This window comes from Anser cygnoides, chromosome 1 (assembly GCF_040182565.1).
Source record: "Anser cygnoides isolate HZ-2024a breed goose chromosome 1, Taihu_goose_T2T_genome, whole genome shotgun sequence".
In the NCBI taxonomy this organism is placed as follows: Eukaryota; Metazoa; Chordata; class Aves; order Anseriformes; family Anatidae; genus Anser; species Anser cygnoides.
Window position 1 is genome coordinate 167,264,339 of NC_089873.1, and position 26,708 is coordinate 167,291,046.

Consider the following 26,708-nt stretch of genomic DNA (forward strand, 5'->3'; position numbering starts at 1 on the left):
TGGTGTTTTTTCTTAATCTGTAATACGTCAGGTAGTTATTGCCATATTAATCCTATTTGTTTCTCCCTTAAAATAGAAAGCATGTGTTGAAGTTGCTGTGTTTGCTGATTTATTAATCCAAATGTATTCAGTCTTGATAAGTAACATAGGCACCCTTCTCATCCAATGGGTTTTTCTCACATCACTGATGATTATCCGTAACTTACATTTGGGATTACCCAGCTATAATTACAGATGGCAGAGCTGTAAATGTGTCTATATCTTCAGTATAGAGGAGTAATTTAATTTCTCCTTCCAATCAAAAGGGAAAAAGATCTTTTCTCTGCAGGTCTTGAAACAAGCATAACTACTGTCTTTCTGAAAAAAAGTGAGAACCCCCTAGATAAACTAATTTTATAAACCAAGAGTCAGAGTACGAAGTACTTAAATACAAAGAACTTAAGTACAAATTAATACTTTGCATATGGAAAATATACAACTAGTAGTGTAATAAATGAAATAATTTTTTTTTTACTAAAATGAAGTAGCTTTATTTTTATTTTTTAAACTTTTTTTTTTACATACTTCAGTGCTCTAAAGTAGGTACACTTTATACATCTTAACAACACCTGCTTTGATCTTATAAATGTGGGTAAAAGTTAGCCTCTCTTTGAAGCACAATCTTTCAAGGCCCTGTCTAAGTAAAAGTGGTGAGGCTCAAGGGAACTAAAGATTCCCAGAATTAGTTACCAAGGTGAGTAGATTGTCACTGTGGTCACTTAGTGGTTGCAGCATAAGACGTGTCTTGATACCTACTGCAGACACTGCAGTAATCTCCTAAACACGGCATCACTAATTGGTGCTGAGTGGGAATGGTTATCAAAGTAAAAAGACAGCAGATAATCTTCTGAAGTAAACAGCTTGAGCATAAACTTGAAATACAGCAGAAGCAGTTTTCTTATTAAAAACTTGCAATTGTTCACGAGAGCATGGTATATCTTTTACCAGAACTACACTTGCATCTATGCAGTCAGAAAATGTAGGACTACCACAACCTCTTTCACTGTAAAATGTTTCTTGCCTACTCAGAATAAACACCCCCCAGCCTAAATGCACAGTTGTTAAAAGTTCCTGGTTGTCTCAGTGCCTGAAGTGGGGCTGAATCTCCTGTTGAGCCAGCACCTTTTAATTGAAGCGGGTATATGGCAGGACTAAACCTGTACAATTAAGCAGCCAAAAGATGGGGCTGGGAAATAATGCTTCTGGGACTAGGAGCGTAGAGTTGTCCCTTTTGCTGTGCAGCAGCGTGATGAAGAGCATTCCGGTCTTGATAGCAAAGCCTGACGTACTGCAGAGTATCAAGAGCTACTACTCTGTTTTGTGTATTTATTTTGCTACAAACGTCAAAGCTCTGATGTAGCAGGTGGCCTCTTCAGGGAGACTTCATAGCTAAATGTACAGAAATACATGTTTAGAGACTTATTTTCTGTCCTTCTCACAGTGGTGTTTCTCATAGAGACAGCATTTCCGTACCCCTCCAGAATTTGGATTTCCTTTACGAAGTGATTTTGCAGAAGCAGAACGTGCAGACTTCTTTTGGCAGAAGACTGGGGAAATTTTTATGCAGCACACAGGCAGTGCTCTGCCTCTAGAGACACAAAGATAATTGAAGTAGACTGTGCCAGCAGATCTTCAGCCTCTCTCACTGAACCATGTGTGTTATTTCTAAATTACTTACTTAGTCAAAAACCGGAATATTGGACTGACAATGGCTCTTGTGTTAGTAAGTCCAATTTAAAAGTGCTTCAGTCACTAAGGCCTCTTCCTGAATTTTGTTTGCTTTGTGAACAGCATCTAGCTGTGAGTTCAAAGTAAGCGCAGTTTCTCTGAAAGTGCTCTAGCTGACTGTCCTGATAAAAACATACTTAATATGGAACAGTCCTTTACTTTTTCCAGGTTGTACACAGTCTCTATAATGCCTTCTGTGGCTTCTGCAGGGAGGACTTCAGAGGCATTGGATTGAAATTTTTTCTCCAGGTCCTCCTTTTTCAGAGGCTTCCTCCAGTGTCCATAGAAGGTGTCGCAGCGGTCGCTAATCGTGTTGCCGTCCTGAAGCACAACAGTCACTTCGCAGTAAAGACTCTCGAAGCTAGGTTTGTTATCGGCAGGGTGCTGTAGCTGCGTCTTGCAGAGAAGCTCCCGTAAGGCTGGCCGTTGGATGTTCTCACTGGCAAAGGACTGGACTGACATGCTGCCGTCCAGCAGAGCAGAGCAGGCAACGAACTGGAAGGAGTGTCGAGCTTCATGTTCCGAGTTAGGGTTGGGCCTGTTCACGTACTTGACTTCTGGGACTTTGACAATGACTTTCTCAATTTTATCAAGGGGAAGCAAGTTGTCGCTGCTCTCTACGAGCTTCCTCCTAACAGCAGATGCTGCATCAGCCACCCAGTGCGTTCCAAGATGAGCAGGGAAGCGCTTGATGGCCACGTCTTGCTGGTCCAACAGCCAAGCATAGGACTGCAAGGTTGGCAGAGACTGTGGACTATAATCTGTGTAAAAGGCACCCATCCCCGACTCCATGTCCAAGATCTGTTTGTTTCCTTGAAGGTCCTGTGAGGCTAAGCAAGCCGCTTCCAGCCCGTGCTTGGCAGCGTTGCCAATGTGGAGGGGCTTCGTTTGGGTTGCTGCATTCGCCAGGGGGGCACCTGCATAGGAGGCAGCAATAGCCAAGGCGTTTTTGCATTTCACCCGGTCAAGAGCTAGCAGTTTTGCACAAGCTGCTGCACTCCCTATCGTACCAACCACAGTTGGTGGGTGAAACCTGAGAAAACAAAATGTCTTCGTTACCCTATTTCAGAAAGTCATCCAAATTCACTATATATACAAGCTTCAATTTCCGTTTACTACATTGGAAGGTGGACAGGACTGTAAAGAAGCATACATTCTTATTTCAGGTGTGGTCCTAATGGAAGAAACTGCTGTTTTCCCCAGGAAAAAGTTGAGCTGGAATAATAGCACTTGTAATAGGGCCTTCCCAGAAAGCAACTGGAAAGTTAGAAGTGCTCATAAGTCAAGGTAAACTGAACAGGAAAATCGCAAAAGCATCATAGTTTTTCCTCATCTATAAATTACACATACTGGAGGATGCAAGGTCTATTATTCTGAACCAGGTTTGCAAAATTGGTAGAAGGAAAACACAGGAGCTACCAAGGAGACATCTAGTCCACCCCATACTTCGAGGGCATTTCCCCCACCCTGTCTTCTTGGGCTCTGCTCTGAGCCCAGTACAGGTGACTCCAGGCTGCTGAGAGCAAGTGAGCAAGAGAGCAAGGTCATATATGTTCTTGAGATCTTTAGACCTGTGCTGGTAAATGTTGCTCCTCTGCTGCTGATTTTAATTAATAGAGAGAGCAGCAGAGCCTTCTTGTAAGCTGATCAATGCTCTCAAAAAGCAATCGATTACCCAAGCAGTAAGGAGACATGTACGTATATTCATGTTTAAGATTTGCTTGAAGCTTTGCAAAATTGCTGGATTGACAACAGAAAATATGATTAACTATGCTATTTGTATATTAAGTGCTATCTAATTAAGTATATTAACACTTCCATTTAACTTTTTACTTGAAGTATTTTTATGTACCTTTTTGGAATATTCCTGGCTTCATTGGAAAAGCGTAGCAACCTGCCTTGCACCTCAATTCCCACGTTGAAAGCTAAGAGCAGGTCAAGACCTGAGATTTTTTTCTTCTGAGGAAAGGCCTCGGAGAGAGCAATCACGGCAGGGAGCACAGCCCCAGAGGGGTGTGTGGCTGGATGCCACGTGTCATCAAAATCCATTGAGTGCACCTAACAGAAAGAGAAGCTTTGATTCGTTATCAGCAATAAACTCGGACTTGGCAAGACTGGATAAATCAAATGAAAATAGTGTAGCTGGTGTAAAAAAGACTGAAAAACTAGTTTTTCCTTAGAAAGTGAAACTTAAAAGGTCTTTCTTCTAAGTCCTTTACTCTCAATGTGGCTCTGTGAGAAGTGGAAATGCAATATAAAGCATTTATCATGCTTTATAATAAATATATATATAATAATTCTAACTCAGGTTAATTCATAATTCTAACTCAGGTTGCACCAGTCTAAAACCAGTTTGACAATGATTCTTCTCTTCTAGAGCAGTGTTTGCAGCTTTAATTAGATGATATAATTATGGTATAATTATAGCAGCAATTTTAGGTCTTACATATGAATGGTGAATTTTCACTTCCCCCAGAACAATATATACACATAACGAATTGACTTCCCCTGTGCTGCAACTGAAGCTGGCATTAGAGTTTACCCCACTAAAGCCAGAGCAGCCCAAGCCCACCCCCACTAACAAAGTTATACCAGAATAACTTCTCTGGTGCAACCAGCACAAGCCTTCAAACGGACATCAGACTTTAGCCTGAATTTTGAGCACATCCTCATGTTGCATGAGGAGCCAGACTACCTGGAGCTCCTGGGAGCAGGAGAAATCTACAATCTTAATATTGGGACAAGCTGCTTAGCTTAAGAGTATCCAGAGATCTCTTCTCTCTCCCACACCTAGAGCCCAGCTTTTAGGTGTTTCTGTAAGTCCTAAAAACCAGAGAGCATCAGGAACAGCATTTTTAATACAGTAATGCCTCAGAATCTGAACCCTTGCACCCATTTGCCCACGTCTTCCTTCAGAGATTTACCAACTGGCAAGGTGGCAGTGCTCCCCAGTGCTCAGCTCTTGCCCTGCAATGCTGGGCATCCACACCTCTGTCGAACGCCAGGCCAGGCTGCAAGGAGTGCCTTGCTGGACAGACAGAGGGAAATCAAGTTCCTGCCCTGAAGAGTCCTGATGCCAGCTGTGAGGATACCCTGCATGTGGGATGGCGAAAACTGTCTGATACCCTGTAAGCTGCATTCCTGTTGGCTTCACTAAGAGGTACTGTATCTCATTTACAATTTTTTCTACACTGGAAATGAGGTGTCAGATAAGACTTCTGGTCCTGTTGGCAAATGAATTTAGATAGGCTTAATGTATCATTTCCATGGCTAGTCACCTTCTCTAGTTTTGCATCATAGCCAAATTAGTTCACTCCCACCTCTTGGTGCATCTGTTGATTTCACCTGGTTTCAGCCTAAATTTGAATTTAGACAAACTTCCGGGAAGCCAATCATGCTTTACTGGCAAAGTGCGTCCAAAATCCAGAACTGGCTTTTGCAAACTGCCTGACTGAAGATTAAATTGTTCTGTGATACATTGTATGTGTGTATGTATACATGCATATGTCTGTATCTGTGTTTTTCTGTTACTATACTTTGCAAGCTGGAGTGAAATCTGCTGATACCAGTGAGAGCTGGAGCATCTCTTTGTTATGCAGTTGCTGTAGCCAGGCAGCAGCAAGCTGTAGAGTTCTGACCTTTGAAAACAGCCCCGAATCCCAAATTAAAGGTAAGGGATGCAGATATATATTATACCTTGAGCCTGGTCTCATTGGAAGAAAGTTGAAGCACATTAGGGAAAGACACTAGTGAAGTTTTGTAGTAGGCTTCAGGCACAAGAATAAAGTAAACTAAGATTTTAGGAGCATGCTGTTCTCTGGAGCGAGAATGGAATCAATTAGTGTGATTTAAGAGCAAATAAAAGAGCATCTCTTACAGCCACTCCATTCACAAAAGCTGCATACAGAGGAGGCAGTCGGAAATCCAAGTGGCCCCAGATGGTACTGGATATGTCTGAGCTGTAGATCTGGAACAAACTGACATCAATTAATTCAAAGTCCTGAAACCAAGGATAAACGTGCGCTGTATCTCTGATGTAACTGAGATCAGATCCTACTCTCTTGAGACCCAACTGTTCCCTTTCATAGGAGAAATACCTTTATATTGGAAAGTATGAAAAGAAACTCATTTTCCTGATGACCTCTGTCAAGGGCTCTTTCCACCCAAGCAGATCACAGGGGGCAGGCCAACAGCATGGACCTGGCCATTCAGTACCTCCACAAAACCTCTGGCCATCCGTGTCGTTTCTCACTGCTCATGAGCAATTCCCTCAGGGCAGTCATCTTGTTGGGGAAGATCTCCCGGTAAAGGTTATGTCTTTCAACATTTTAGTAGACCCTGGTAAATGATATGTGGCCTCCTGATGCCGGTACCCCCGTGCTCTAAAGGGCGCTGTTCCTCTGCTTTTGATGCGCAAATCTTTTCGCCAACAAAAGATCTTTATGAAATTAAACAAAAGGGAATAACCACCACAGTTTGGGAGGGGGGATATCTGTGCAAGGAGCCTTATTGTCACGCAGAGTTCTGTAGCCTGAGCCCAACTAGCCATGTATTAGCAGTAAAACATCGGGCTAAATCCCATCCTCACTGATGCAATCCTATGTTGGGAAGGGCTCTCCTTGGGGTCAAGTATTCCTTTATCACAAGCAGTGCAAGACTGGAGGAGAAACATGGCCAATGTACCTCTGATGACAGTAATGTTTTGTGGACTGAAAATAACCCAATACTAAGTTTTCATCCATTTAACTGTCCCTTATTTTGGAAAGTCCAGTGCTAAGTAATGTTTGCTTTGCTGGTGCTTTTAATAAGATCTCATAGGTGAAGGAAAGAAAGGGATTCTTAATAAACTATTTTCTGCTTGTGGTGGGGAGTCTTAGCATGCAGTCTGTTACACAGAGCTTTGCCCATCCAGAGTTAAAAATAACTCAAGCAATGAAGTTTCCCCATCTCCAGTGGGAAGAACATTGCCTCCCTCTTTCCAACCCCCAAATAACTTCACAATGACAAAGTTTCCTTTTATAGCTTATATTATCCTTTGCTTTTCCTTTAGGTAATCATTAGTGTATACCACGAATGCCAAACTTACTTTGCTGTACTGTTTCACTTTGTGGTAGACCTCGGTGCTGGTCCCCAGAAGCCCTACTCCCAGAGTATCCAGAATCATTCGCTTGCTTCTCTGAATGACTTGGTCTGTCAGGTGGTTTGCATTCAAACCATGAATCACATTGGCAAAGTTTCCTGTAACTGTCTGAGAGGGAAAAAATAAATAAATTAGATGTTTTCCTTTATTAAAAACAAAACAAAACAAACAAAAAAAAACCACTTTTTCTTCCTTCTTTTTTTTTCCTTTCTGTCTGGAGTTACTGCTTAGCATGCTGGCACGGATTGCATCAGCAAAACAAAGGCCTGATTTCTTCCCCTTTTTATTCCCAGAAATGCCATATAGTTATTTATGTTTTGATTTTACTTTCTTTTGTGTCCTTATCTGTTCTCTGTTTCTGCTGCTTCCTCCTTAAGTCCTCGAGGCTAAGTACTGCAGGTGATGTGACTTTGCAAGACATATATATATATTTATATAAATATTTATATGTTACACACACACACACACATATAGATACATATAAAGAAACACAAGCAAAAAGCACCTGGCTTTTCATAGCACCTTTTCATTGCAACTGAAGTCAGTGGGAATGCGGCAGTTCAGGCCCACACAGCCACTAGCACTCCAGGAGGCAGGATTTAATCTCCCCGAGAAGCAGGACTACTATCACAAGCCTTGCTGAGCTTGGAGCTCAGCAGGAGGGGACCTGGCAGCGCTACCTTGCACCCGCTGCTCCAGGCTCCCAGCTCCCACTGAACTCCAGCTCAGCTGCAGTTCCAGCTTTTCTCCAAGCCAAGGTCTTGCCTCTACAAAAAGCAGTGACTCCTTGATCCTGGGTCCTGCTGATCTGGGAATTATGTTGCTTCTCTCTCTTTTTTTTTTTAATTTTCCCATTGAGCACTGACCCATTATGCAAACAGCCTGCTTCTTCTTGACTGGAGCTGTTAGCTGCTGTTAATATCTCAATTAGAAAGTTCCTCTGGAAATCATCTCTTCCCACTTACTCTTCTCCTTCCCTTTCCTCTACTCCCTTGCACATATCCACACACAGTGATAGTATTTCCTCTTGGCCTTCATTTGCCTAAGTTAAATAAACTGAACTGTGCTGCTCTCTCCTTTTTAATACAGGCTCACCCCTACTATGCTAGTAGCTTTTCATTGCACTCTTCTAACTGGATTTCTCTCTCCTGGCAATGTTGACCAGAACTATATAGAATCAATCACAGAATCATGGAATCACAGAATGGTTTGGGTTGGAAGGGACCTCAAAGGTCATCTGCTTCCAATCCCTCTGCCACGGGCAGGGACACCTCCCACCAGACCAGGTTGCTCAAAGCTCCACCCAGCCTGGCCTTGAACACCTCCAAGGATGGGAATCCATTATTTCAGGTAAGTTCTCACTGAGCTCAGTGATAAAGCATTAAAACTGTCTTGAGGAACACAGGGCATTGCAAGCAGGTGAACCACATATCCCACAGCGTGATGCACGCCCACTGAACATGAACAGTGAGGGTACAACAAATGCTTACACAGAAAAGTTCACCTTACAGTGCAAAGAAACAAGACAGTACCTTTGCCAACATCTTGGAGGGATGGTGCGTGGTCCCAGAGAGAAGCAGCAAATGAGTGATAGCCAGGGAGCTGGGGAAATCACTCTTTCACTACTTATATACGTGTGTTTGGGGTGGGGGAGGGCATATTAAGCCTGTTCTGGTGTTCATCTTGTCCTGCCCATTTCCTCCTCTGCCTGGAAATGTTCCTTTTTCTTCACTTTCAACTTTCCTCTGACTAACTATACTGTAAACTGCTGGAACGTGTGGACATGGATAGGACTTTCCCAGTCACATTCACATGTCACGAGTGAACTAATATATGTGATGTTTTATCACCAGATAGAAACTAGTATATTGATTTGAATACCTTACATTTGGGAGCATGGAGAGAAGAGGTCACCAGGTGTGTCAGGCTGACCTTGGGGAACCACGGTACACTGTGGATAACTTTACTGGCCGGGACAGAAATCAACCCAGCACCAGAATACGGGGTGGCAAAGGCTGTTTTAACTTAAACGTCCTATTATATATATTTTATTTCCTGTCACTACATCTGTGTCCTGTGTAATACATGCAGTTCAGACATGGGTATTGTCTACCATCAGAATTTCAGACCATATGCTGGGTTAGCGTCTCCTGGCATTTGATAGTGCTTTAAAACCATGAATCACGATATGAGAGCAAATAAATCAGATTCTTTCCTACTGGCAAGCTTTCTGCATCTCAGGCAAGGATGACTTCCCTGAGGAAGGAGGCACTTCTCCCATTGCCGATTTAGGGTTTTCACTGCTGTGAGAGTCTCAGACTACTACAAGGTAGAGAAATCCATGCCCATCCATCCCATCAGGAATGCAGCAGATCCCAGAACAGCATGAATGGAGGCCACTAAATAAATTGGAATTAAAAATGAAAATATGTCTGAAGTTTGGGCACGTTCTGGATTAGGGAGCAAAGTAGCATATCTTTTCAGAGTCTCAGTCTTGCACTTAGGTGTTCACGGCCTAAAACCTACTTAGAGGAGCCTCAGCCCTTTAAATCCAGCCTTAAATCATTTTGTAAAGCTTTCTCCAACTCCTGAGTGCTTCCAGACAGAGAACCGCATGGATCTACAGATGAGGTTTAACATTGGTTTGAGTGGACCTAACTACGACAGAAAGGGACAGTCCCGTCCCAGGTTGAATGCTCTCCCTGCTCCTGTCCCTGGACATGTAGTTCTCCCTGTGATGCTCAGCAGACCCCTTTCTGCATCCAGCCTCCCTACAGAGCCGGTCCAGGATTCTCAGCTGTCAGAAAAAAATGATTCATTGCTTCAGAAATGCAAAATTAAATCTTGCAGTATAAGCAGAGGGAGATAGGAATAGGGCTAGCAGTATTGTGTGAGATCTGGGGAGGGCACGGGCATGTAAAAAGAGACAGGAGGGCATCAGTTGTTCCTCAGACAGCTCCAACCCAGACATCTGCTTATTTTACCTGTGTGTAATGGATTTGTGGTGGGTTTGCCTTGCTAGGCAGCCAAACTCCACCACAACCGCTCTCTCACTCCTCCTCCTCTGAAGACGAGGGGAAGAAGAAAGGGAAAACACAACCCATGTTGAGATAAGGATAATTTAATTAAAGGAAAAATAATTATTAAGGGAAAATTATTAATTAAGTGAATTAACTAAAGGGAAAAGGAAAAGGGGGAAAGGGAAAAAACCAAACCAAAACAACAACAACAACAACAAAACAAAACAAAAGCAAAGGCATATGGAGGCACAGAGGAAAGAAATTACTCTCTACTTCCCACCAACAAGCGATGCTTGACCACATCCTTGAAGCAGGGCCTCAATGAATGTAGCCGTTGTTTGGGAGGACAGATGTTTTCACAACCAGAGCCCACCCCCCCCCTTCTTCCTTTTTCCACCTTTTACTGCTGAGTGTGACATCACATGGCATGGACTATCCCTTTGGTTGGTTTAGGCCAGCTGCCCTGGTGATGTCCCCTCCCCGCCTCAGACCCAGAACAGGATGTCATCTCTGGGTGCCTAACTTGAGGCTGGAAATTGCAGTGGGTATCAGAGTGCCTTAAATGATAGAACTGGCGGTGTGTCTGTTCATGGATCTAGCCAAAGAGCCCAGGGCCCACGACTCCGAAAAACCCAGCCCTACAAACACATTCATGCTTCCGTACTGTGCATTATGCACAGGCTCCATTTAAAACCTTGGTCCTGTCCTTCTCTTAAACGTGAGCAGCTGTTCAGCATGGCTACTAACCCTCTTCCCACACGCATTTCCCTGTGAGTACACCACAGCTTCCTCACTCATGCATGCATAACCTACATCTACATAAAACATCCCAACTGCTTTTCATAGCTCCTGGGCGAGATGTGCACTTTGGTCAAATCCTGGCACCATGGGGAAACAGAACCTGCAGGTACATCAGTGCTTATTTCTTGCCTTTCCATTTCCACACCAAGGGAAACCTCGGAGGCAGCCTGGATGTGCAGAAAATTTATCTTTGGCCCTGACATCGGAGCATAAAAATCCAGCCCAGCTAACAGGATCGCTCATATTGACAAGGTTGGCAACAGTAAAGAAAGGTTAATAGAAGTTAATGCTATTAGACTGAAAAAGGGAAAGGTTTTGTTACCTTTCTCTTTTTGTTCTTCCAGCTCACTCTTTCCTCCAGAAAAAAAAAAAAGTGGAAGAAAATATCTAAATTACAGTACCACAAAATCACAGAGTCATCGAGGTTGGAAGGGACCTCCGGAGACCATCTAGTCCAACCTCTCTCCCCAGCACGGCCACCCAGAGTTTGTTGCCCCAAGCTTTGTCCAGTTGGGTTTTGAGTCTCGCCAAGGATGGAGGCTCCACAACCTCTCTGGGCACCCTATTTCAGTGCTTGACCACCATAAAATAACATATTAAACAAAACATATTCAAACCCTCAAGTCAGTCCTTTTTCAGCCCTCTTTTTCCTTCACCCTTGGGATATCATTTATAATCCCATTCCATTTCTCATTTTCACCCCCTTCTTTGGGAAAGAGCGAGACAGAAGTGAAATTTGAGCATCTTCTTGACCCCTCAGTGTTCCTAATTATATCTGGGAAGTTTTCTGACGTTAGCAATTTGGGACCCTTTGCATTTCCTCTGCCATCTCCAGTGGAGGGAACTGTGAATACAGCTGAACAGATGAAAAATATGAGAAAACTGTGCAGCAACGTAACTCCTGATTGCTCTAATTTATTACTCTAATGACTAAAGCCCGCAGTCAGAATGGAACAAAAAAAGGCTCGTTACTCTTTCCATCTCTAAACTGCACAGTGCAGTGCCAGCCTGTAGGACTGCATCCTCCATCAGCAACCCATCTGGCCTCAAAACAAGGTGTGTGCCGTAACTGCCAGCTTACAATATGTTATTACCACTTGACATTTAGAAACACCAATTACAGGAAAGAAGTGCAGAGGCCCAGCTGCCTTTACGCCCATGTCGAGACCCCAAAGTGAATTCAGATGGGAGCCAGAACATGTGATATGCTTTGTAATGTGATTTGTTGTCACACCCTATTCACTGGCTGATTTCAGATACACGGTCACTTCCTTCTTTGACTTTGGTTCCAGTATGGATTGTCCAATACTTTGCAAAAATAGCATCAGTATTTTTAGGGACTGAACTGAGTTATTATGAGAAAGTGACTTTTCTTTTTTTTTTTTTTTTAGTAAAAAAAAAAAAAAAAGAAAGTAAAGCTGTAAATGCACAAAATTAAATTGCTTGGGAGACTGATTTACAAAATTGGGTCTACAGACCTTCAAGTCAGGAGTACACTGTAGCCTGAGAGGGAACAGAAAGCAGTATGGTTATCACTGCAGGGGTAGAAGGCATCTATACAAAGTCCTGTACCTCCACGGGAGAATTTGTAGGGGTCTAAATAGAAGAAGGTCGAAAATGACTGACTGAGAGTTTGGCACAGGCTGTCCACTCCTGACAAAGGGAATCTGCTGCTTGCCTCTTCTTTGACACAATGTGCATGGTTCAGCAATTTGGGCAGAAAAATTGTTAACTAGCAAGCGTGATGGAAAGACAAAATGCATTCATCAAAATGCCATTTGTAACATTGTGCGTGGCTACAGTAATGAGCTGTGCTGATTACAGAACACGGCTTTAGAAAACGAGTGCCCCACAGGGCCCATTTTCTCCTGCTGACATCACATATTTAAGCTGCTTTTTCTTCCTTTTGCCTCCAGTTATTTTAGGCTAAACTGCGCCCGCACCTGCAAGCTGTGTGTTTGCAACTGAAAACAGTATCTGCCCTCAGTATGATGCTCCTTTTGTCCTAAAGAAATATAAAAAAATTATGACAAAATACACAGGCCAAGCTTACTGTCTTCTAAGCCAATTTTTAAGATGTGACCTTGTTCATGGGCTGCACTAACACAAGAAATTGGGAGACTGGTACTAATGTGCTTTGTTTACTGAGCCTCCACTATTCTTAATGATCATTAGACGCCTTCTAATTGCAGGACCTGGGCCTTTCACCTCTACTGAGATATATTTTAAGTACAGTCAAGAAGTGAGAATTTTGTTAGGGGCAGAATCTCACCTGGAATAGATGGCTTGATCTAGATCCCGTTAACAGCCGTACAGCCATAAATCTTGGGATCCTGTAATTCTGCCCCACTATCATAACGCCCTCCCGTGCCTCTTCTTGTCCAGCCCTGCCTTCACTGCAACAGCAGTTACTGCTCCAGCCAGACTGTCAAGGCAGCAACACTACACAGCAATAGGCAATGATTGCACCACAAAACATATAGTTCTGGTAATTTCTAGTCTATAGCAGTTCTCTTATTCACATACTTGCACAACCAAGGACAACTGCAATCTCTGATGAGTTACAACATTCTCGTTTCCTTTTTTTTATTTTCCTTCTTTTTTTTTCAAACTCCACACAGCAAATCTTGGAAGTGCCGAGCCTTATTCTGGCAAAGGTTGCTACAAGTCAATACACCAGGTCTACAATACACTGTTCTTTTCTCCTTCATAAATTAGAGCTGCTACTTCTAAAGACACGTCCACACAGCCCAATGAAGCTTGTATATGTTGATTTGCTTGCATGAGTTGTAAGACAGCGGTACCAAACATGAATGGGATTACCACACAAGATCTTGTCCAAGACAGATCGATCACCTCTAAAGAAATGGGGTTACCACAGCTAGCAGCAGGTGGCTGTAGGGTTTCCATACGGCATGGCCTCTGGTCTGAATAACAGCACCGGGTATAGGATATCACATAGACTTGCAGTGTGTGCATGGACTTTGAGACAACTTCCCTTTGCTGATGACGGTGGCAGCCTGGAGCAGCCTGTATCTCACACAATGCCCTCTTCATCAAAGAGTAGTCAGTGATGTCTACATTAAGTGGTGAACACACAGCTGGGTGTCATTGCAGGACTTGTGTCATTTGGGGGGGGGGGGGTGATATTACTCGACTAGCAAAAATTCAGCTTGATTAGCAGAAGCCAAACTGGTGTGAATGCATGTAGGGATGTGGCAGTTTTAATTAAATAACCAGCAGAACTCTGTAGTGCAATTGAAGCATTAGTCACTGCAGTAAACTGCTGCATCCTACGTATAAAGGTGCCCAGCAAGGACACCTTCCTGATTCTTTCAGAGCAAGGCCCACATGTCACAATGCACCCGTTCACTGTGCTGGCAGTCCAGGAGAGAGATGTGGATATCTCGATCAAGTATAGAAAAAGCTACAACATTAATTACAGGGTATAAGAACCTCTCTGCATCTAAAGTACTGCTCAGGGATTTTGAGCCCCCTAGGAAAGTACCCCAGTCACCATCACAAGCTTTTTTTCTGCATGGGAAGCTCTAAAATAACACCTAAAGCATACGCAGGAAAAAAAGGAATGAATGATAAAACACTGCTTCAAACAGAAATAGGCTTTGGGTGAAAAATCCACTGAATTTTATGGGAGTCAATCATTTACCTGTCAGCAGCTGCAGAAGCACTTGAGACAGGTACTGGAAGATGATTTGTGTGTTGGCAGAGTTGTTCCTCCAGCTTTCACTGCAGATGCTCTCTCCCCTCCTATCTACTTAGTGCCTCCCAAATACAAACCCTCTGAAAGGATTTTAAACAACGAACCATGCTGCAAAAGCCACAGAATCCTTGTTGCTATTGTACTGCTCATTCTGCAAGGCTGTCAAATATATATACATGTATTTTTTTCTTTGTCTCAATATGAGACTGCATCATCTGCTCAGGCAATGTGCTCTCACTGAGGTATCCCACAAGGTATCTGCGTCTTGCTGTCTTTTAGCATCTTGTGGTCTCTTTTAGCATACTCCTGTAACCAAAGACTTTTTCTGCATTTATGGTTATACATAGTTAAAGCATGCATTTTCCACCTCTGAAAGATTTTAAAAATGCCAAAAAATATTGCAAAACAGCCTAAAATTACACATTAAATGTGGCAGTCTGTGATTTGTGGTGTAATTATAAAACGTGCCATGGTGGTTATTAGTTGTGAGATTAAGTATTACATGTTTCAGACTGTAAAACATGCTGGAGAATTTCTAACTGTGATTGTCTATTCATCTCTAAAGAGAAAATGGGCATAATTACACCAACATTTCTAAAATGGAGAAATAGCTGCAAAAAAAACTGAAGAAAGGTTATATTTGAAGACAAGAGCTGTAAATACATAAAGCATTTATACTATTACACTTTTCTAATGGAACATTTAAACAGAAGCTAATGATTTGATTTTAATTGGTCCTTTTTACATAAGCAGCAGTTGAAGAAATCTTGTTTTTTAGAATTTATATGACACTACTTTTCCCCCACATTACTCATCTTCAGAATAGTAGATTAAGACAGATGCAGGAAGCATTAAAAATCAAGGAAAATAACTACTTTCACAAAATGAAAGGAATGATTTTGTAACCTTTGATCATCTGTGTTGACTCTTCAGCATCAGCAGGGTTTAAAACTATACACATAATAAGGTACCTACTGTCAGATGTTGTGGAGTTCAATGAATATTTTATTTATCTTTTTCCTGCCCCACAGTATTTGAAGATGTCCCTCCTCATGTGTCCCTGGAAGTTGCAGGAGCAATGGAGTTAGCTGTAAGGAGAAAAACATGCTGTTCTGAGTCAGTGCATTTTTTAGTATAAAAAAATAAAAAAAATTAAACATCATATTCATTGTGAATGTACAATGTTAGTTGCACCACCGACCCCCACAGCTTATCCTATTGACTCTGATAACTGTTCTGAATGGCACAATGGCAGCACTATGACTTTAGTTTTAAAATAAGCAACTAAAATATCTTTATTCTGCCTTTGTACAATTAGGTTTCCCATTTCTGCAGTATGGCTGTTTCCATTCTTTATCAAATTGGGCAGTTATGAAGTCTGTTTGGAAGTCTGTGTTTTCTTTTAGGGTATTTTTTGCCTTTTTATTTGCTTGCTCAGTTATGGTATTTTATCAAACTGTGGAGGAAAAATCAGAAGAGAAAGGAGGTGAATATTTTTCTTCAACTAATTGACTGAGTCGCAAATGAAGGAATACTGAGATTTTGTGGTCCACCCTAAGACATCAGCACAAGCGCAGCGGGACGTGAGTCATACTGTTCAACTAACGATACACACGATACACACAGGGCAGGAACAATGCAAGGCTGTTTTTTTACTTTAAAAGAAAAGCAGGCAGCTTCCTTGGGTGGCAACTTTTAGGAGGCATCTTGCTGCCTAAGTTGCCTGCGAATGAAAAGATAGAGCTGTGTTTTATTTTTTATTTTTAAGCCTGATCCACCCATCCCTGCCTTGTACTTCTATGTTCCTCCGCTGCAGCTGCTGCTGCTGCCAAAGGGTGGGCTCGTTAGGAGGAACGAGGTGGCTGATGCCGAGAAGTTGTTTTTCCCCCACTGCTTCCTGGTGTCTTGCCCTACTACCCTAAGCAGCTGGACTCTCCACCTTCCAAGCACAGAACAACCCTGCACTACCCTGTTGCCCCCTGTGCTAACAAGGCCCAGGTGTATTTCCCCGTACTTTTCTGCTCCCTGCAAATCTGGGAGGCATATCCAGTAAAAATCAGGGAAAGCGGATGCTTGTCTGGGGGAGGAGAGGGAAGAAAAGCTATGTGACTTTATGGGAATAAAACATGTCCTGTCCCTTAGGATGCTGGAAGAGCAAATCTTTGTGGGGCAGGGAAAGGAAGAAGGGGATTAAAGAGACCCCAGGTCTCTTAGTGTTTTGTATGGAGCTGGTACAGGGCAATATCTGCTGAGCTGTTTGATGGAGGAGTAACCAGTTTGCCCAGACAGTATTTGCAGCTGAGCCTAAATTAGTACTTAGTTCAGCACAGCACTTAGGTCCACACCCTCCACTGCAGTTCACATGGGGATTGTGGTCACTGCGCTGGTGCTGGCCCTTGGTATGAGCTCACACAGGCCAGGCTGTCTGCCCTGAGCATCTCTCTGATCCAGCGTTATATGGCTTTTTGTCTATCTCTCTTTCTTTGCTGGTGGCATTTGGATAACATGTTCCCAATCCTCTGGTCAGTAGAGAGCGGTTCAAAATCTGGGGGCTTCTGCCCAGCTGCCTGGCACAATTGGAGCAGGAGCTGCTTGGTATGGTGGCAACATCTCTTCCTTCATTGGAGCCAGGCTCTGCTGGAGCTGTCGTCCTCTGCTTGCTTGGCCATGTGTGCAGACCTAGGGCAGATGAGCTTTGTGCTATTCGTCCTCTGCTCCTGACCTAATTCTGTCCATGCCATCACTTCTGGTCAGAAATGCTGCCTGTCTCTTTCAGACACAGTAAGAAGTTGACTAGAGACTTCTCTTCTTGGGGGCTTGTTGGGAACCTCCCAGCATGGGAACTGACCATGTTGATGACTGCTCTTGAGATGTGGCTGAGAAGAAAAAACCCAAAACAAACAAACAAACAATCCCAAGCATATAATTCCTTCCAAGGATCAGACCACTCTCAGGCACTGTCTTTACACAGTCTTTTCACGTAGGCACAGAAACCTTTTCTAGATGGTGCCTGTTAAGACAGCTGCTCCAAAGTTTGCGATTTTGCATCATGAACCCCACCTCTGCTTTCATTCCTGTATCCCAGAAGGGTATGCGGTGTGAGGCCCCCACCGTAACTGTAGGACAACAAAAGAGAGATGTTCAAGAGTCTGGTAGTGTGAGAAAGGGCTTGTGATCAGACCTCTGCGAACTCGTCATGTGTTTACAAGAAAGGTGGGAAGGAGATCATTGCTAAGGGAAGGTAGAAAGTAAGAAACTCACTTGTCTTTTGGGTGTCTCTGTTGCATGAAATTCAATGTATTAGTTTTGTATCTCTGCTCTATTTCTATCCGGAGCTGAGTGGTGAGGCCATCAAGAATTATCAGCTGATTTAAATGCCATCTTGGAAAATGGAACTGGCAATTGAGACCAGCAATTATTTCCCAGCTACATTTGCTATATACTTATTTCACTTGATGCTGCTTCCAGACAGATACAGGAGTCAGTGGTATTATAAGCACGCTCACTGACTCCAAGTGAAAAATGTCGATGGGTCTGTGGCCCACCCTCAGCATGCTGTGGTATTTACTGCCTGTTATTATATCTCTTTTTTACCTGGAGAAATTATCCTTCCTTCCTTCCTCCCTCAAATCCTACTGCCATAGGACAGATAGGAGGAGCTCTCGCCTGATACCAGTGCAAGATGCCAAGCCCCAAAGATTTATAAAAAAGTCCTCTCTAGTTTATGCCCTAGGAGTGGATGCCACCCTGATGCTGGTGATCTGTGGTCAGACTGCGTGTAAATCAGCGTGGAATGAGATCGTGGTGGGGCTAGCAGTCAGGACTGGCGGTGGCACTGGGAAAGAGGTGAGCCACCTTCTCTCCCTTGTCCCACAAGTCATCAGCCTCAATAATCTCCCTTAGGGTGAGTGCTTCAGATGGAGGACCTGGTGCTTCAGGGACGTTCAAGAAAAAAGGTGCAGGCGGGAAGGAGGAAATTGAGTTGGAGAATCTGCTTCTGGGCTGCGACAAAGATATGGTCGGACCCCAAGAACTCCCTGTAAGGATACGGAAAGATGGGCTTTGAAAATTCACTACGTTCATACACAAAGCGGCGAGCAGCATAGAGAGCTACGTGGGGGTCCTTCCGCAGTGTCATCACATCACCAGGCAGCCTACAGTAGGGAGTCCACGCGTGAAGGTCCCTTTGCCCACATCTTCTCTGAGCCTAAAATCCAGGGCCTGCCCATAGGCCTCTGCTGTTTTGTACTCTGAGAGCCACGTGAGAGACTTCACAGGGAGGGCAGGAAAGCCCAGCAACAATTTCCTTCAGAAGTGGCATTTCTGAACTTCACTGTGCCTCTTGCAGCTGGCTGCTCTGTCAGCACTGACCTCACCTGGGCAGCACAAGGTTTTTTCCCAGTATGACTTGTTGAAACAGCTGATCCCCCTGCGGTAAACTGTTTCCTCATGTTCACGGGAGCCGACCTGTGGGCTTCAGCTGCCCCCCCCTTATACGTTGCCAGAAGAGGATCCCCCAGAGATGAAAAGACTGCTCTGCAGCCTGCTCCCTTAGCATTGCAACAGCAAGGCACCAAGGCTCTGCAAAGGTAGCATGGTACATGGAAAAGCGCAAGAGCGTGGTGGGGCTATGGGTTGAGATGCACTGGGTTTCTGCTGGAGGACTGAAACAAGCTAGCTCAGCCCAGACAGAATCTGGTTACACAGGACAGAGTAACTCACAGGTTTCCCAGTCTACAGTGGCATATGAGTTCAGCTAAACAGACAAGGAAGGAGTCACTATGGGCAAAGACTTCTCTACTGTGTGGGCGTCATCCACATCAGACAGCCTAGCACACACTCCCACCTCAAAATTGTTAAAACAAGCAGTGGGATTTAACAGACCAGATATATCTGGGACCCTTGTTGCCTTAATGTTGCTGTTTCTGTATCCTCAGGCTTCACATCTGCTGCATTTTTGCAGTGATTAGAGAGAGCAACTATTATAGTAAAAACTTCTCAGTTGACTATATGACTTCAGAAGGTGATGGCTTGAGAAGTAGAAACAAATTCTTCAAGGCTCTGGATTGTGTTGAGAGAACTAAATGAGTATGAATCAGGAGTGAACCCATACTAGGAAAAATAAAGCATTTATAAATATCTAAAAGACAGAATACAGCAAATCTTAACATCTTATTCCAATAGATTGCCACAAAACAAAACAAACAAACAAAAAAACCAACTTGCATGAAGCCATTCAACCCCAGAGTTTAGATTACATGGAAGACAGTGTGAGTCTGTCATATACCTGCTCTCAGGGTATCTCAGTGCATACACACGGCAAAACTGAAGGGATATTATGGGAAAAGATGTTCTCCACCTAGAGAAATACTTGACTGAGGTTGTGCTGGAATGTCCTAAGTTAGAGTTGAACATGATGAGATGGCCACATGAGCAGTGACAGCATAGGGGAGGGTGCAGATCAGAATGACCTTCCTTAAACTGAAAAAGCATGGCACAGGATGATACACTTGTGTTTATCCATCTACCTTGCGAGTGCAATTATTATACAGGTAGGCAAAGTCACAGTAATGACACACACAAATTAGGTGTAGAAAAACAGGCAGAGGAGCATATGAGCAACCACAAATCTTGTTAACCTGATTAATTGTTCACTGATAACTGAATCATAAATTTTAAACATTCGTTGGAGCACACAATTGTTAAACGCACCATATGAAAAAAGATACACAGAGACAATACAGAATGGTAAGAAGCTTAGAAAAAAATGGCCTGTGAAGGAGGCATGAGGATGTTTATTTAGGCTAGAAGAGAGAAGTAGTATGGTTTCACATTACAGCTAAGCCAGTCCAACCACTTGCACTTGTATGATGCCTCTCCTGGGAAGTTAATTCAGTGAACTAAGTCAGCAGAAAATTTATTTTGCAAAAGAACCGAAAATTCTCCACTTTGTTCTCTGAACTGGTTCATCACAATCACACAACGGCTAGCTGAGTGTGGAGAAATGTAGGGTGGTTCATTTTGGCAGCAGCTAACCTTCCGACTGATTTAGCTTTAATGCAAAAGTGCAACATATAAGGGTGCATGATGCAGAAACATAATCTGTATGTTTTACAAAGAAGAGGATGTTGAGCAACATTGCTGAGAATACCGAAAAGAAATCTACAAAATATATATCAAAGATATGAAAAATGTGAAAAAAACCAACCAACCAAAAAAAAGTAATAAAAAAAAAAGCTTTATAACAGGAAGAGCGCCAGGTACTCAAACATTAAAATAGCTTACATAAGAATATCATTGAAGTTCCTTCACTGGAGTCCTTTCCAGTGCATCACACTTGTGTCTGCCAGGATTAGTCCAAGGTTTCTTATCTTGCCTATTTGCAGAGGTGGATTGGAAGATGACCTCTTGAGATTCGTGATTTACCAAGTTCACCCATCCTGCCTAAGCCGACCTCTAACTCAACTTAATACTACTTGGAAAAATGTTTTTAACAAGTACAGGGGCAGATTCTAATAGTGCCATTTGATTAATATTTCGGTAAAGACCGGAGAAACATCTGTGTATACACTGTTTACAGACACACTACTTACAGTCTGCTTTGAATTCTGAAAATCTTCCTGGATTAGCATAGCTAGTCTCCAAATAGACCATGAAAATAAGTCATACTTCAGAGATGATTCCCAGGCTTATGGTTATGACTGCAAGGGGATTGCAACACTCACAAGTCGTTGCTCAAGCATGATGGAAATTCAGTTGCAAATACTGGAAATAGGGTCACTCACTGGGAAAGCTGTACACTGAGATATACAATTTAATTAACACATCAGAAGAAAAGTATACTGAGCACCTTTTTTTTGTTGAAATATAAGAGATGTTCATATTTAAATTGCAGAAGTATAAAGCTGGAGTTAAAAATGAAGCAAAGAAACATGCAATACTATTTTTTTTCCTTTTTGCAAAAACAAAATTCTAGAAATGACGGGTTGCAGAAAAAATGGATCAGCTTTGGCAAAATACTGAAAATCACTTAACCTTCTGTTTCCCCATAGTCAATAAATGCCATTATTAATAATGCTGTCTAGTGAGGTGGACAAACTTAAACACCACATCTCTCCTACACAAAAGTCTCTAATCCCTTTAATGTAGGGAAGTTCTTGGAAAAGCCTTGTAGGAATAATATAATAACAACAATTTACAGGCATTTAATAAGAAAAGACGACAATTACTTTCATTTGTATATATATGTAGCTAAAGAACTAGAGAAAACAGTTCAAATGGAGCAAGTCTGTGGACTCATCTAGACTTTACAGGTGAGGGATCAAGCTAAGAAGTATGCTCTACTGAGCATCTTTTCAAGTCTTTGAAAGTCTTGTCAAACGGACAGGATCAATAATAACTTAGGGAGTATGTGTAAGCCCTTCAAAGAAATCTGAGTGCAGAACTTGCTGTGTAATCATGCCCACCATGCTGATACTGTGCAGCCTTATGTGGGAAATCCCACCCTGGGACGTGAAGCTGCCATCCACGGTTTGAGGAGCAGGCAGCTTTTTTCTTTGACAAGCCCTGCTACCTTTGAAGCTCAGATCTACTTGTTCTAATGGGACTGATTAGAGAGAGAGAGGAAACTTCAAAAGACTTCACTGCCTCTATGAACTAACTAGTCATAAGGCTGTGCTGACAACCCCTTGTGACATGTACCATCATTTATTTTTTCCCTTGGCCCCCACTCTGCCCCTTAATATTAGCATCTTCTTTCTGTTTGCACATGAGAACGCTGCAGTTTGCACATACATCATAACATAGTCTGTTCCTCTACCTGATAAGGGACTCTCCCACATTTCTCCCTGCTGGGCTTCCATTTTTTTTTCCCTCTGAGGTTTTGTTGTGAGTCACACATTTTAAAATCATGATCCTGATTCAGCAGTAATACACGGACGTGATTGCCTGACTGACAAGAGGCATATTTCTATCACAGGGCTAATTCAATGAGGACAAGAACAGCTGGTACATGGAACAGGAAAGAATAAAATGCTAACAGAAAACCCTGTAGAGGGGTCTGCAACTCCTCCAGGCCTATGTGCATGGTGGTGTAATGGGCGTTCATTTAATTTCTTGTCACTCATTCAGCGCTGATCTGTGCTGATGCTCTCTCTTACCCCACTGCCAGATATGGTCCATCTACTTTGTGCATTCAAAGCAGCATCATGCCTGAGTACTCTCCCCTCCCTGTCTTGACACTGACCCTCAGGTCAGTACAAGCTCTTCATTTTCTTCTCCCACTTCTGCCTGCCCTTATTGAAGGAACCACTTCCTCAGCTGATTTACCAAAATACCACTTCTCATCCAAACTTCCAAAAAAATTTACTTCATCACATGCCCTTACTTACAGGAATAAATTTGAAAATGAATCTTAGGTGGAATTCCCAAGAGTATCCAATTTGACAGACGTGTCTTTTCAGGGTGTAATGTTAAAAGGCCAGGGATTCTCTTTATTTTGGTGACACTAGTGTTATTGCATTCATAGTCTCTGCTCCTGTCCATGACACTGCTGCTGAATTTGCTGCTGAGAAAAGAGCTGAAATAAAGGTGATTGCTAATTAGCCAAGTGATTCTGGAACAATTTCCAGTATAAGTTTACACCTGCACAAAAGTGGTAACATTTTTTTTAAGCTCTAGAAATAAATGTCAACTGATCAACCATAAGGGCTAAGCCAGAGGTGAATGCCAATAGCATCAGTAAGGATATACAGTTCCTCAGTTAGATAAATCTTGGGTTAAAAATACAAGTTATGAAGAGTCACTTTTGCTCCTTGCTACACACCTACACACCTATACTCCTCACTGCATATGCTGAAGCAAACACCAGATGTCTAACTGGGAGGAATTTCACACAAGAGAATGATGCTATTCAGAATTTGGAAGATAAGTTCCCAGCACCCTGATGAGTTGGCACTGTCTGTATGCAAAAGTGCCTCTGCTTGCAGGAATCTGAGCTATTAAACCTGCTTCATGAAATGGCTTCTTTCAGTTATGATACTGCAGGACCTTAAAAACTGAGAGCAGACAGCACTGCCACCTACTGCTCCCAGGGACATGGGTCTTACTTTCATCAGAGGAACCACATTTTGTGTGGTTAAAAGTTGGTATTTACTATTAAAATTACATTTTCTGCAAAAGTAAATTGAATACAATAACAATAATAATAAAAAATTACTGTCATAGTAACTGTACACTTCTCAAAACATCAGGGAATAAAATAAGCCAGAATTACTTTGCTGTCACAGTTTCAAAAAGAAAATAAGCCATCTTGCCATCTCTGTTTTGCAGCTTAGTCACATGCTTTGATGCTGTTATCTTTGGCTAGTTCAATGGAAGGAGTTTTGTTAGCAATGTAGTGAAACTGTAGGCAGTCAGCATCTCACCCGATTAAGGCTTTAGATTAACAATACTGTCCTTAAGGTATGATGGACAATTGCCAGAAAGAGTGATAATAGAATAACACAAAGGAAAATCAAGACGAAAAACATTATAACGCATGACTTAGGAGTGAGAATGCTTGCATTTATATTTTTTTCTACATCACCTGTCCTCTACAACTGAAATGATCAGCTTGAATCTTAGAAGTCTTGCCTTTGATAAACACTGCCAGAAATGTGCCTACAGAGTTATTATTTTAAGGTGATACTAGAAACCATCACAGAATTCCTTGTGCTACAACAGTACATCCTCGGCACATACTAATAACAACTGTTGATATTCTAAAGTTTCATGGAGATGGAGCTAGCAAAATACACGGTTTGTCAAGATTAACAAGGTCAAGACAGACATGACTAGCAAAGGGGAGCTCTAGGATTACTACAAAGACAGTGCTAAAGAAACCACACTGGGGTTTTATGAGATAGATAAGATGAACTGGAGCTCTAGATGAGACTTTATTAAATAAATTTGATTAGAGTTTATACTTCAACAAGTTAATTGAAGAGGTTGCCAGAAACCATAAAAGTGACGGTGATTTTCTCTAACAACTGCGCAAGTTTTGAAGAAAAAACACTGTAGTATTTGGGAAATTTGAATTTTCACATCTTCCCCACAGAAATGTTTAGATGAAATAAATAAATGTATATGAAAAGGCATGCATACAATGCATGCAGTCTTGCACGCTGGGTGAAATCCTGGCCGAAACCACAGGGAACTGAGCTGAGAGACGCCAAAATGTCAACTTCTGTATTTACGTTTGCATGTGGATTTCACGAGGAAAGATTTGCTTTCTGGCTTTTGGAACAACTCTTCCTTGTGCTAGATTCTAAAGAAAACTGATTTTTCCCATTAGTCAGAGCACTTGGCACGCAGCGTGGCATTACAACCTGCTCATACTTTGTCTTCTGATACTTTGAATCAGGATCATCCTCGCTTGGCAAGTCAAGCTGCCTACTGCTTCTCCACCCGTGGTGTATTAACACTGCTTTGTGAGCCCATTCATCTGTCCCTGTTATAGTCCTTGCTCATAAATCATTCACATACATGAGCCTGAGCCCTGCTGGTAGCCTGGGAACTCTTCAGGGTGTCAGCAAAAATGCTGACCGAGACAAGTGCCTACAGCGTGCTCCTTTCCTTCTTTGGTGCAAATTCAAACAGTCCAGTTTATATGCTCTATACCACCCTGCTGGTGGTTTGAACAAGAGTGGAGCAGAGGAGTATTTCAGCAGACAGACACAATTCTCAGCCGTGAGACAGTGACTCAACAGCATTGCCACCTGGGCAGCCTGGTGCCTGGTATGTCCTGGCAGAAACATCTCTGACCACATCCTGGTCTGGACGCATCGAGCCAGGAGGCTTGCCGTGCCAAAGCATTGTGAATATACTCAGTCCTTTCTAAAGAAAATTACTGTGAATCTTAATGCAAATTAGAACATTAAACAAGTGATGCTCTCAGACTATGTAAAACATGACAGAAAAATCAAGAAATCTAAATGTAAGATGGGGTAATAGGCTGCTATGAAATTCTAACTTTACAAGCATAGAAAGTTTACGTTAAGAGAAAATTACATGGGTAAATTTGTACATATTTGCCTATTCATGCAGTGTTAGCAGACAAAACATATCTAGACTCCATTTACCAATATATTGTCAGATTTTCAAACACAGCAGCTTGAAAGAGCACAAAACTAACAGCTGCCTAACCAGCTCAGGTGATAGATGTTTGTGCTTTAGGGGTGGGGATTAACAAATTAAATTAGCTGCGCTTCCTCTGCACCAATTTGCCAGAAGACATATGGATGGATTTATGATTTGCATAGTAACAAAGGTTGAGTTAGTCAAAAGTATGGGAAAGTTTTGGCCTAACAGCTCCAATTAAAGTAAGTGGAAATTGTGTGACTAAGACCTCCAATTAGCTTTGCTTCTTGAACCAAGAATTTCTACACAGTGGCAAAGCTTCTTACAGAACCTAGTGTTTGTGCCCCAGGTAGTCTGAATGTTATATAGAAGAGGAGATGTTTAAATCCTACAAGAAAACCCAAAATAAGATACAGAACAAGTGAATGGAACAAGCCGGTTGTTAACTCAAGGTGACGTGATCTGTGATCTGTAAAGTGTAAGTGCTCGGTAGGCTTACTGATGATATCTGGCTGAGATTAGTAAACCAATTTTTTCTTCATAGAGAAAGCACAGTATCAAAACAATTTTTGATCAGTGACAAAACAACAACAAAAACAACCAAACCCAAACAAACAAACAAACAAAAAACACACACAAAACCAAACAAACAGGTGCATGGAATATATTCACTCTAGCTGATGGAAAAAACCTGCACCATCACAGTAAAAGCAAGAAGGTACAATATTTGGACTAAGTACATAGAACAAACCTTACTAGTAAATCTACTGTTGTCAAAAGGCAGTGACCCAAACGTCATCTCTTTCCATTAGAAGTCAAGGGGACAGCCTCATGAGCCTTGACCTGAGGACAGAGACTGAGAGATCAGGAAGAGGAATCACATGCATACATTACTGATGAATATTTTACTCTTTAAAATAACGCCATTATCGAACAGGTCTGAATAACCACATTTATTACCTATACACAATTCTAAAGACATGGCTATCTAACTACCGTAACTCTATAACTGTAACTAGTATAACATTAAAAATATGCAACTGAAGGCTCGTAAAATCCAGAAAGAATTGCTATCACTCCCCTTTGTACATATATTGCTTTTTCTTAGGTATATATTCAATCTTTTTTCCCTTCTCCTTTT

At 42.3% G+C, this 26,708-nt stretch overlaps 1 protein-coding gene and 1 long non-coding RNA gene across 4 annotated transcripts; one reads left to right on the forward strand and one right to left on the reverse strand.

The window, feature by feature from the left end:
* Positions 1–86: 86 nt before the first annotated feature.
* Positions 87–26,708, reverse strand: ACOD1 (aconitate decarboxylase 1). Of its 3 annotated transcripts, XM_048054424.2 has the most exons (6): positions 26,319–26,708; positions 15,425–15,537; positions 6,854–7,015; positions 5,645–5,734; positions 3,620–3,825; positions 87–2,800 (listed from the first exon to the last, which is right to left on the reverse strand). In XM_048054424.2, the coding sequence occupies exons 3-6, from the start codon at positions 6,929–6,931 to the stop codon at positions 1,846–1,848; spliced, it is 1,329 nt and encodes a 442-aa protein (XP_047910381.2). In that variant the 5' UTR covers positions 6,932–7,015; positions 15,425–15,537; positions 26,319–26,708; the 3' UTR covers positions 87–1,845. The 3 variants fall into 3 exon arrangements, with proteins under 3 accessions (XP_047910381.2, XP_047910384.2, XP_013049136.3); XM_048054427.2 differs by lacking the exons at positions 15,425–15,537; positions 26,319–26,708 and adding an exon at positions 9,892–10,042; XM_013193682.3 differs by lacking the exons at positions 15,425–15,537; positions 26,319–26,708 and adding an exon at positions 8,440–8,870.
* Positions 10,101–15,573, forward strand: LOC106043929 (uncharacterized). Its single transcript, XR_001211978.3, has 3 exons — positions 10,101–10,468; positions 10,878–10,980; positions 15,481–15,573. It is a non-coding gene; the product is annotated as an uncharacterized lncRNA (long non-coding RNA).